A 12649-nucleotide genomic window follows, 5' to 3' on the forward strand; every position below is an offset into this window, starting at 1 on the left:
CTATGTTTTCCTCTAGGAGTTTAATAGTTTCTGGTCTTACGTGTTTTTTTCCCCCCAGATGTGTTTTTTATAAAGGACCATCTTAAATGAGAATGAAGATGAGACAATACATGAGGAAATAACCACTGATACGGAATATCACATTCCTGGGAAACGGTCTAATTCTCCATGTCTTTTTGGCAGATGATAGGGGTGGAATGAAACTAGGATTCTAATTGACCCTCTGATAGTCCTACTCCTTTCTGCTCACTCCCCCTTCCAGGTGGCTGAGAAAGAACATACGACCCACCGAAGACCTTGCCTCGGTCTCGCAGAGGTTGTTGGTGTTCGGGCAATCCAGTCGGTGACCCTGTGCAGGGCGGCAGAGCGCCGCGGTGGTTTTCAAACATGTGGTCTCAGCCTGCAACGCGATGAACGCGTTCCAGAGCAGGGCGCCGGGCAGCATGTTCCAGTGCACCTGGCAACAGCGGTTCATGTTGAGAGAGCTGAGACTACCCCCGGCCAAAAGTCAACGGAAGTTCCCCAAGCGCGTTTGACATCATCTGTTTTCCGTCAAGGCTCCAGCACAATACAATCATAGCGACTGGTATTTAAGCACTGAAAGAAGGCACAGCGAGGTTTATTCGGCTCGGGGACTGACAAGCGGGAGCAGCGGTACAACGCTTCCCTGGAGGCACCCGGCTGGGCCGTGCTGGTCATCAGAGCTTCGCCTTTCTGGACAGGAAGCTCACCATGGCATTCATGCACTCGTCTGACAGCCACCTCTCCCTCAGGACACTGCTTTCTTCCGCGTTGACCACTTGCAACTTTTCTTTCTCCCCGTTTCTGATGATCTGCTTGGAAATTCTCATGGCATTTGGGGGGAGCTTTGAATATGCTTTCAGCCTGTCCCAAACTTCTTTCTGAAAAGTGCCGTCAGGAAAAACTTCAGTAACGAGTCCTTGGGCACACGCTTCCTGGGCCGTTAACTTCTTCCCAAAAAGGAGCATCTCTGCCGCCTTGCTTGAGCCCATTATCTTGGGAAAAGTGTAAGAGGAACAGCCTTCTGGACTCTGGCCCAGGTGACTGAACGGGGTGTGAAAGGTTGCCCGGTCGGTCGCATACATGACGTCAGACAGCCCAATGATGGTGATGGAGATCCCCACAGCTGGCCCATTGACCACGGCCACCAGAGGCTTCGGGAAATTTATGAAACAGTTGACAAAATCCCTCAGGAGGACCTCCCTGCTCCTGGCCATCTCCAGCCCACCGGTGGGCAGATTTGTGAAGTTGGTCAGGTCGTTCCCGCTGCAGTAGTAGTCCCCGCTGCCTGTTAAAACAGTTATGGCTGACTCATCCTTGCTTGCAGCCTGAAGTGCAGCTATGATGTCATGATACATCTGAGTGGTGAGAGCATTTCTTTTGGTTGGACGGTTCAACCGGATGGTGGTGGTGCTGTCTTCGGAGGTCACCACCAGGCTGTCGCTTTCCGGTTGCTTCCTGTCTGCTGCAGGTGCCTCTGAGCTGGGGGGCTCATAGGAAGCAGACTGGACACCAAGTCCACGCAGTTCTGTTGGGCAGCTTCCTTGGACAGACTGTCAAGAGCATTCCATGCATCCCATTTGGTCTTATTGATAAAGTCCAGCATACCTGGTTTGTGCACGTTACAAGGTCCTTCAGTGGCCTGCTTGTAGAGTGCGTAGAGTTTCAGCTTCACTTCATTGACCGGATCCTCCTTCAGGAGCTTCACCTGGTTCACTGTGTTGTTAAATTCCTTCTGGCTGGTTCACATGGCAGGGCTGCCCACGTGCAGCCCAAGGGCTGGGACCTGCGGGGGACTGGGGGAATCCACTTGGCCTGGATGCTAGGCTGTGAAGCTCACTAAGCAGACACACTCAGTCCTCACCTCCAGAAGTCTAAAAAGCCAGCAGCAGAGTGGGGACAGCAAGCGTGGCCAGGTAAGTCCTTTTTAAGCACACACTGCGGAGAAGCCCAGAGCACCAGTGCCTGGTGAGCTGGCCTGCCAACCCCGCCATGGCCACCCAAGGACAAGGGCGGGACTGCTGGGAGAGGTTTTGTTTTGACTGATGGAAAAGTTTTGGAAATTGATTGTGGTGATGGTTATAACACATTGTGAATATGCTTAATACCACTGATTGGTACCATTGAAAGTGGCAAACTTCAAGCTATGTATATTTTATCACACTAATTTAAAAATCTTTTTATGGACTGAATGAGTCTCACCCAGAATTCAAATGTTGAAGCCCTAACCCCTAATATGATAGTATCTGGAAGTAGGGCCTTTGAGTTAATTAGGTTCAGGTGATGTTATGAGCGTGAGGCCCCCACGATGGTGTTAATATTCTTACAAGAAGAGAGACATCAGAGTTCTCTCTCTTGTGCCATCTGCAGATACAGCAAGAAAATGGCCATTTACAAGCCAGGAAGAGGGCCCTTACAAGAAACTGAATCTGTCAGGACTTTAATTTTGGGCTTCATAGCATTCAGAACCATGAGAAATAAATGTCTGTTGCTTAAGCCACCCAGTCCATGGTATTTTCTTGTGGAGGCCTGAGCAGACTGACATACCTCTAGTAGAATATCACAACTAGTATATTGACATTAATACAATCAAGATACAGAATGGTTACATCACAGCAGGGATCCCTCATGTTGTCTTTTATAGTCACACTCTCCTCTCTTATCCCTGTCCTATGGCAACTACATCTCTCCATTTCTATAATTTTGTACTTTTAAGAATGTTACATGGATAGAGTCATGTGGTATGTGAGATTTGGGGATTGATTTTTTTCTCTCTCTCAGACTAATTCCTTTGAAAGTGAAAGTGTTAGTTTCTCAGTCGTGTCCGACTCTTGGTGACCCCATGGACTGTAGCCCGCCAGGCTCCTCTGTCCATGGGATTTTCCAGGCAAGAATACTGGAGTGGGTTGCTATGCCCTTCTCCAGGGGATCTTCTCCACCCAGGGATTGAACCCAGGTCTCCTGCCTTGCAGGCGGATACTTTACTGTTTGAGCCATCAGGGAAGCCCTAATTCCCTTAAGATCCATCCAAACTGTTGCTGTATTGTCAATAGTCTGTTCCTTTTTCTTGCTAAGAGGTATTCCATTGGTATGGATGTACCACAGTATGTCTGTGTCTAACCATTCCCCAACTGAAGGACATTTGGGTTATTTTCAGTTTTAGGCTATTATTCAGTTCAGTTCAGTTCATTATTAATAAAGCTTATATGAACATTTGTGTATTTATGCCAAATAGTGCAATTTCTGGGTTGTATGCTAAGCCGTGTTTAGTTTTCTAAGAAAGTGCTGTACTCGTTATGAGAGTGGCTGTACAATTTCCCATTCCCACTGGCTATGTATGAGTGATCCAATTTTTCCACATCTTTGCAAACATTAGGTGTTTTTCTTATTTTTTATTATAGCTATACTGATATTCAAATGTTGAGCCAGTCTTTCATACTTAGAATAAATCCCACTTGGTAATGGTGTATAATTTTTTATAGAATCCCACTTGGTAATGGTGTGTAAACTTTTACATATTGCTGGATTAGATTTGCTAATATTTTATTGAGGGTTGTGTGTATTTAAGTTCATGGGAGATATTGTTTTATAGTTTTTTATTTTCTGTACTGTCTTTGGTTTGGTATCTGACTAATGTTAGTATTACAAAATAAGTTGGAAGGTGTTCCCATTGCTGCTATTTTCTCGTAGCGGTTGTGGAAAATTGACATTAATTCTTCTTTAAATGTATGGTAGAATTTTCCAGTGAAACTGTTCAGGAGCTTTTCATTAATAATCACAAATTCATTTTTTTTTCAGTGCTTATAGGACTATTTAGGTTACCTATTTTGTTGAGGTTGAGTATGATAGTTTGTGGATTTGGAGGAACTGGTCCACTTCTAAGTTTTCAAATTTATAAGAGTATAGTTCATAGTATTCCTTTATTGTCCTTTTAATGGCTTCAGGATCTGAAATGATATCTGATGTTTTATTTCCTTTATTGATGATATGGGTCTTCTCTCTTTCTTCATCTTTGTCAGTCTTGCTAAAAGTTTATCAGTTTTTATCGATTTCTTAAGAACTTTCTGTTTCATTGATTTTCTGTCTTGTGTTCCTATTTTTAATTTCATTGATTTCTGCTCTTATCTTTCTTTATTATTTCCCTTCCTGTGCTTCCCTTGGGTTTATTTTGCTCTTCTATTTCTAATTTCTTGTTTTTACCCATTCTGATATTCTTCTTTTCTTTTTGAAGTTTCAAACCTTCTGTTATCATCTTTGCTAGTTAGAAAAACTCCTTTAGCCATTCTTCAAGGGTAGGTTTGCTAGTAACAAATTCTCTTAGTTTCCTTTGACAAAGAATGCTTTTACTTCCTCTTAATTCTTGAATGATATTTTGACTTGATATAGAGTTCACAACTGACAGATCTTTTCTTTCAGTATTTGAAAAATGTTGTGCTATTTCCTGCTGGCCTCCATGGTTTCTTTTGAGAAATACCCTGTAATTCAAATTGGTATTCCACAATAAATAATGTGTTGTTTCTCTCTGGCTGCTTTCACGTTTTGTTGTTTCTTTTCAGTTTTCAAAATTTTTCAGAAATTTTGTGCCTTGACATGGATTTTGTTAGGTTTATTCTGTGTGAGGTTCACTCAGTTTCTTGATTCTTCTTGAATTCACCACATTTGGGAAGTTTTCAGCCATTACTTCCTCAAAAACATTTTCAGTTCCATTCTCTCTCTCTTTCCTGCTATCCCAAGATACAGATGTTAGATCTTCTGTTACTCCATTAGTCCCTGAGACGGTTCATTTTTTTTTCACTTGTTTTTCAGATTGGGAAAGTTCTATTGATGTGTCCTCAAATTCACAGATTTTCTTCTGTCATCACTCTTTTTATCATTGTATTTTTCAGTTCTATAATCTCTATTTGGTTCTCTCATATAACTTCTATTTCTTTGCTGAGATTTTCTAGACTTTTTCATTTGTTTGAAGAGAACTTGGAATTGACTGTTGAAGCATTTTTATGATGGTTGCTTTAAAATTCTTGTCAGATCATTCCATCATCTGATTCATTGCCTTCTTGGTGTCTGTTGATGGTCTTCTCTCATTCATGTTGTGATTTTCCTGGTTCTTGGTATGATGAGTGACTTTTTTATTGTATCCTGAACATTTTGGATATCATATCAGTAGACTCTGGATCCTATTATTTTTTTTTCTTTTTAAACAGGCAGCCCCCTGGTTGAGTTGTAGCAGGAGGGCTGAGTGGTGTATAAGTTCAGCTTCCCTCTGGTCCCCAATGATTCTACCCCAGCAACAGTAAGCAGTGACTCCTAGTGCCATCTTAACAAATATGTGAGCTGGAAGTTTGGCATCCCTCCCACCCCCAGCTCCATGACACCTTCCCTGTGAAAACAGGGCACTGACACATGACATCTCACTGCCTTCTAGTGTGGATATGGGCTTACTTCCACTGGTCCCCACTGACATTAGTGAGGGGCAAAGCCCAGAGTTGGCTCACTGCTTTTTTGCTACAGGGTGGGGGCAGTAGCTTGACTTTGTGCTGAGCCCTTCAGACACAAAGGGAGAGGAACGGGAAAGTGGAATGCCAACAAACTCCACCTCTCAACAGCTCCTTCTGCATTGTTGATGCCTGGTAGGGATGGAAGTTCATCTCCTGACCCCACTGATACTAGGAAGCGAAGTTTGGATTAACTCACCTGTTACCACCTCATTCAGCCTCATTGTTAATCCTGGATGGTGCTGGAGGCCCACCTCTCCACTGGGACCTGCTGATGGGGTGAGTAGGGGAGAAAAGCAGTGCCTACTGGCCCTGTTTCACATTACATAATTCAGTCTTGTTGCTACTGGGTTGCTATGGAGATTCAGCTTCCTACTGCACCATGCTGACACAAGAAACATGAGAACAATGGATAGTGGAGCACTGACTAGACCTGACTAGCACTGTCTTGTCCAGTGTCCTTGATGCCAGGTTGGGGTGGATACTTAGCACATGTCTCCACTTGGCATGGAGGGACATCAGAGTACTGACTAGCTTCATTTCTCTCGGCTTCATGAAGTCCCTTTTATGACCCAGTGGGGTGCATGCTCAGCTCACTGCTGGATCTTCTAACTCTGCCCTCTGGGGGAACCCAAGCACTGCCTGCTTCCTTCTGCAAGGATTGAAGCTCAGCTCTCTGCTTAGCTCTGTCAGTCTCCCTGCAAGTTAATTGGAACACCACCTGCTTCTAAGTGGGGCTTGAAACATCCCACACAGGGAGAGGTGCTTTTTTTCTGTTGGTTGGTTGGAGTAGTGCCGGTTTTGCCAAAAAGGTTTTCTGTTGTTATGTGGTCCTTTTCCTGATTCTTCAACTAGGTATCAAGCTTTTCTGAAAGCTTTTTCTTTTGCTCATGCCCATTGGCAGTTCTTCGTTGGAGGTTTCTGCAGGGCCTTGTCTGGGATATAAGGGAGGCAATAAGGAAACCCAAGGACCTCCCTTGTGTTGTCATGTTTGAGGTGCCTAGGAAGTCTGACTTCTTTTCGCCTTTCAGAGTCTTCCTGTGCTTGTTTGTTGTGTTATATCCAGGGTTTCTTAGTTGTAAGGGGAAGGCCCTGGGAGGAATGGAGCACTCCATCTTAGCCCAAATCAGAAGTTCCTTGTTATTTCTTTTTAACACGAGAGTCAGTCAGTCTGTTCAGTTGCTGACTCATGTCCAACCCCATGGACTGTAGCATACCAGGTTTCCCTGTCCATCACTAACTCCCAGAGCTTGCTCAAACTCATATCTATTGAGTCAGTGATGCCATCCAACCATCTCATCCTCCGTTGTCCCCTTCTTCTCCCACCTTCAGTCTTTTCCAGCATCAGGGTCTTTTCCAATGAGTCAGTTCTTCGCATCAGGTGGCCAAAGTATAAAAAAACTTTTTAACTATGACTCAAAACTTAGAATCAATCAATAAAAGATGAATAAATTTTCTTAAAATGAAAACACAAAATCAAATGTAAAAGGATGAACCTGGAGAAAATATATGACAGACAAAGGATTAATTTCGCTAGTAAATAAAGAGATCTTAACAATGAAGATGACAAAGTCTAAAATTCTGATAGAAAAAAAAATTGGTAAGTGGCAGGATTCACAGAGAAATGTAAATGAAGATTTGAAAAGATGCTTACTTTCACTCATAATAATAGGTATGCCAGTTACAACTACATTGCTACCATTTTACCAAAATCACATTAACTAAAATCCCCAAGTTTGACAAAACAACACTGTTGACAGGGCTATGAAGAAACAAGTACTGTCATATGTTACTGATGGGAGTGCAACATGGTATAATCCCTGAGGAGGGGAATTTGGATTATCTAACAAAATTACACTTACCCTGTGACCTAGCAGTCTCCCTGCTAAGGATTTACCTGATAAGTATCCCTCTATAATTGTGAAATACTAAATGTACAAGGTTATTTAGTGTGGCATTATGTTTAATAATGAAAACTAGAACTCTGAAATGTCCACCTTTAGAGGATCTATGGAATAAATGAAGATTTAGCCTCGTGTGTTTGTGCTCAGTCATGTCTGACTCTTTGTGACCCTTTGGACTGTAGCCCGCCAGGCTCCTCTGTCCATAGGATTTTTAAGGCAAGACTACTGGAGTGGGTTGCCATTTTCTTCTCCAGTGGATCTTCCAGACCCAGGGATCAAACCCACATCTACTGTTTGTCCTACATTGCAGGCAGATTCTTTATGAGCCATTGGTGAAGCCTCATAATGAATACCTCATAATGAAGTATTATACAGTTGTATAAAAAGAATGAGAGGATGTCTATGTTCTAATATGGAAGCTATTTTGCTAAAAAGATGTACAGAGCATGTATATAGTGTTTTATCTTTTGTATATGAAAGGAGGAAAATAAGAATATGTATATATATTTGCTTTCCCCCTGCCCCAAATACTGGAAGACTGTGTTGTGAAAAGTGTTAGTCACTCAGTCATGTCTGACTCTGTGACCCCATGGACTAGGCCCACCAGGCTCCTCTGTCCATGGAATCCTCCAGGAGAGAATACTGGAGTGGGTTGCCATTTCCTTCTCCAGAGGAACTTCCTGACCCGGGGATCGAACCTGGGTCTCCTGCATTGCAAGCAGATTCTTTACCAACTGAATCACCAGGGAATCAGCACCTAATAGTAATAGTTCCCTGTAGAGAGCTTGGAGCGGGGCTGAGGAGAAGAAAATAGGAACTGGAGAGAAATTTCTCTGACTATGTCTTTTTAGATAGTTTGACTTTTGAAATATTTAAATGTTTAACATTCAAAAAAACAGCAATATAAAAAAGAAAGCAAAGCAAAGTCTCAAATTGGAAAGAAAAAAATAAACCTGACCATATGTCAAAGGTAACAGAATCACACAGAGACAAGAATTATTTCAAATAACTTATGAACATCAAACTTAGACTATACTGAAGTCAAAAAGAAGTGACAAGAATCTTACATGTTACATTGTAGTTTAATTGTTAGTGATAACATTGATATTGAAGTTTTGAAACATATGTTTGTATTATAGATAAAACAAGTAAGTAACTATGTTATTACATTCAGAACCAAAATCTTCAGTACCATAGAAAATAAACACATGTTATAAAATAACTTTTGGAAAAACCTTATAATGTTAAATTTGAATGGAAAATATTAATATGACCTCATGACTAATGTATCAATATAACATACATATCAATAAGATATCATGATTAATATATATTATATATATAATACACATATTATCTTACACATAAATTGTGTGTGTGTGTGTGTATATATATATATATATGTGTATACACATATACATATATATATTTCAGGACCAGGTACATAATTTGTGTGGCCCAGTACAAAATGAAAATGTGAGGCTACCTGTTCAAGAAGCAGGAATGAAGTGCTGTCAAAGATAAAACATAAAGCCTTTTCCTTTCTCTCACAGTCTATTACTCACTCAACTAGTCATGGTGTTTTTTCTTTGCTATTTAATCTTGTTCTAGGTAAGGAAAATTAAAATTTTAAATTGTTTTAAAATGAATTTTAACTTTTGTCTTTGTATTGTGTGATGTCAGTTTTAAAACAAATGTAAAAGCATTTGATCTGCAAGTGGAATAGCTAAAATATCACAATTGGTATTTTTTTATTTGTCTTGGAGACTGTCTTGAGCTGGCCAGAAGAGGCTCACACAAACCAGATTCAGGAAGTGGGAAGGAAAAAAAGAAGGCATCCCTTTGAACAGGATGCTTAAGAGATGCATAGGAGACAAATGCAGATGCTCCCAGGCCACCAGGGGCCCTGTCTTGTGACAATGGGGTTTGACAAATGGGATGTAAAAACATCACACTGGACTCCACTGACTGGGCCAGGGGCAAAGAAGTCAATCCAGACATTTCTCCTTCCCATGGGCCTGCAACCCCAAGCCAACAGCTAATGGGAGCCTTCCAAGCATAGTGGAACCTTAGTGCTGGAGTACACTAGGGACTGGATTGGTGGTAGGGGAGAGCCTGTCCTCGCCTGGTCACCTGCTGAATGTGATGAGGCATTGCCAACCTGGGGTTGTCCACCGTGCCTTGTCCAAAGATATTGTGGGGCAAATGCACTCACCCGCAACCTTCCCTGCACTCACCCCTGACCTTCCCTGTACTCACACCCAGGTTCTCATTGAGGACAGAGGGCAGTGGTGGTTGCTGGGAAGGGTTGAAGACTGGGAGGCTGGGTAGGGCCCAAGGCACCAGGAGGCAGGAGTGAGACCCCTGGAAACCTGTCCTGGGGAGCCAAGCATGAAGTAAGTCTCCAAGCCCCTGGTGCAGGCTCCATTATCATTTGGACTCCACTGACCAAATAAACTGTGGAAAATTCTGAAAGAGATGGGACTACCAGACCACCTGACCTGCCTCTTGAGAAACCTGTATGCAGGTCAGGAAGCAACAGTTAAAACTGGACATGGAACAACAGACTGGTTCCAAATAGGAAAAGGAGTACGTCAAGGCTGTATATTGTCACCCTGCTTATTTAATTTATATGCAGAGTACATCATGAGAAACACTGGGCTGGAGGAAGCACAAGCTGGAATCAAGATTGCTGGGAGAAATATCAATAACCTCAGATGACACAATCCTTATGGCAGAAAGTGAAGAGGAACTAAAAAGCCTCTTGATGAAAGTGAAAGAGGAGAGTGAAAAAGTTAGCTTAATGCTCAACATTCAGAAAACTAAGATCATGGCATCTGGTCCCATCACTTCATGGGAAATAGATGGGGAGACAGTGGAAACAGTGTCAGACTTTATTTCGGGGGGCTCCAAAATCACTGCAGATGGTGATTGCAGCCATGAAATTAAAAGACGCTTACTCCTTGGAAGGAAAACTATGACCAACACAGATAGCATATTAAAAAGCAGAGACGTTACTTTGCCAACAAAGGTCCGTCTGGTCAAGGCTATGGTTTTTCCAGTGGTCATGCATGGATGTGAGAGTTGGACTGTGAAGAAAGCTGGCGCCAAAAAATTGATGCTTTTCAACTGTGGTGTTGGAGAAGACTCTTGAGAGTCCCTTGGACTGCAAGGAGATCCAACCAGTCCATCCTAAAGGAGATCAGTCCTGGGTGTTCACTGGAAGGACTGATGCCGAGGCTGAAACTCCAATACTTTGGCCACCTCATTTGAAGAGTTGACTCATTGGAAAAGACCCTGATGCTGGGAGGGATTGTGGGCAGGAGGAGAAGGGGATGACAGAGGATGAGATGGCTGGATGGCATCACTGACTCAATGGGCATGAGTTTGGGTAAACTCCGGGAGTTGGTGATGGACAGGGAGGCCTGGCGTGCTACGATTCATGGGGTCGCAAAGAGTCGGACACGACTGAGCAACTGAACTGAACTGAACTGACCAAATACAAATATTATAAAGATAAAATTGCAACTAATTTCAAGACAGTGATGACAGAATTAAATTCCAAGCACACAGTCCTCCTAGGCATGAGTGCTTCTGTGACTGTACTGGTAGCTTGCCCATGAAGCTGACCCTTCTACTTCATAGCCCTGTTCACTGCTCTAGTCTAGGTAGAAGCGACATCATCTCAATAGCAATAAGCTTACATTGAAACCAGATCTTGGCTTCTAAATGAAAGTGAAAATGTTAGCCGCTCTGTCATGTCTGATTCTTTGCAACCCCAAGGACTGTAGCCCACCAGTCTTCTCTGTACATGGAATTCTCCAGGCCAGAATACTGGAGTGGGTTGCCATTTCCTTCTCTACCATTCCCTAATAAAAGGAAGCACTGTCTCTGCTTTTTTAATATGTTGTTCAGGCTTGTCATAGCTTTTTTTCCAAGAAGCAAGCGTCTTTTAATTCCATAACTGCAGTCACCATCCACAGTGATTTTGGAGCCCAGGAAAATACAGTCTGTCACTGTTTCTATTTTTTCCCCCATCTATTTGCCATGAAGTGATGGGACCAGATACCATGATCTTAGTTTTTTGAATGTTGAGTTTTAACAGCTTTTTCACTCTCTTCTTTCACGTTCATCACACTCTTTAGTTCCTCTTCGCTTTCTGCCATTAGGGAGTGTCGCCTGCATATCTGAGCTTATTGATGTTTCTCCCAGCAATCTTGATTCCAGCTTGGGCTTCATCCAGCCTGGCAATTCACATGATGTACTCTGCATATAAGCAGGTGACAATATATAGCCTTGATGTACTTCTTTCCCAATTTTGAACCAGTCCATTGTTCCATGTCTGGTTCTAACTGTTGCTTCTTGACCTGCATACAGGTTTCTCAGGAGGCAGGTAAGATGGTCTGGCATTCCCATCTCTAAGAATTTCCCACAATTTGTTGTGATCCACACAGTCAAAGGCTTTAGCGTAGTCAATGAGGCAGAAGTAGGTGTTTTTCTGGAATTCTCTTGCTTTTTCTACGATCTGAGTAGACTGAGGTTACACACTATAACATGATGTGATGCAGTATTTAGGGCAGAGACATCACTTTGCTGACAAAGATCTGTATAGACAAAGCTATGGTTTCTCCACTAGTCATGTATGGATGTGAGAGTTGGACCATAATGAAGGCTGAGAACCAAAGAATTGATGCTTTTGAACTGTGGTGCTGGAGAAGAATCAAGAGACCCTTGGACTATAAGGAGTTCAAACCAGTCAATCCTAAAGGAAATCAATCCCAGATATTCATTGGAAGGACTGATGCTGAAGCTCCAATACTTTGGCTACTTGATGTGAAGAGCCAACTCATTGGAAAAGACCCTGATGCTGAGATAGATTGAGGGCAAAAGGAGAAGGGGTTGACAGAGGATGAGATAGTTGAATGACATCACCAACTCAACGGACATGACTTTGAGCAAATTCTGGGAGATAGTGAAGGAAAGGGAAGCCTGGCATGCTCTAGTCCATGGAGTCTCAAAGAATTGGACATGACTGAGCAACTGAACAACAGATGAGGGGCACAGTGTCACCTAGGTAGTATTCTTGCCAAAATTTTCAACCTGAATCTGATCAAGTCTCTAGAGCTAACATCCAGTTATAGGTATATTTGTTTGCCAGGTTGCCGTCACAAAGTACAACAAACTGAGTGCCTCAAAGAACAGAAATTTATTATCTCACAGTTCTGGAGCCTG

The 12649-nt window shown here is 42.5% G+C and overlaps 1 protein-coding gene across 1 annotated transcript in view; it reads right to left on the reverse strand.

Annotated features, from left to right (window-relative positions):
• Nucleotides 1–265: 265 nt before the first annotated feature.
• Nucleotides 266–12649, reverse strand: part of LOC133052800 (enoyl-CoA delta isomerase 2-like) — a 47112-nt gene continuing 34728 nt past the window's right edge. The window contains 2 exon segments of the mRNA XM_061137642.1: nucleotides 266–1516; nucleotides 1519–1765. Coding sequence (XP_060993625.1) covers nucleotides 699–1516; nucleotides 1519–1765 — 1065 coding nt within the window. The 3' untranslated portion in view covers nucleotides 266–698.

The sequence above is a fragment of the Dama dama genome, chromosome X (genome assembly GCF_033118175.1).
Source record: "Dama dama isolate Ldn47 chromosome X, ASM3311817v1, whole genome shotgun sequence".
In the NCBI taxonomy this organism is placed as follows: Eukaryota; Metazoa; Chordata; class Mammalia; order Artiodactyla; family Cervidae; genus Dama; species Dama dama.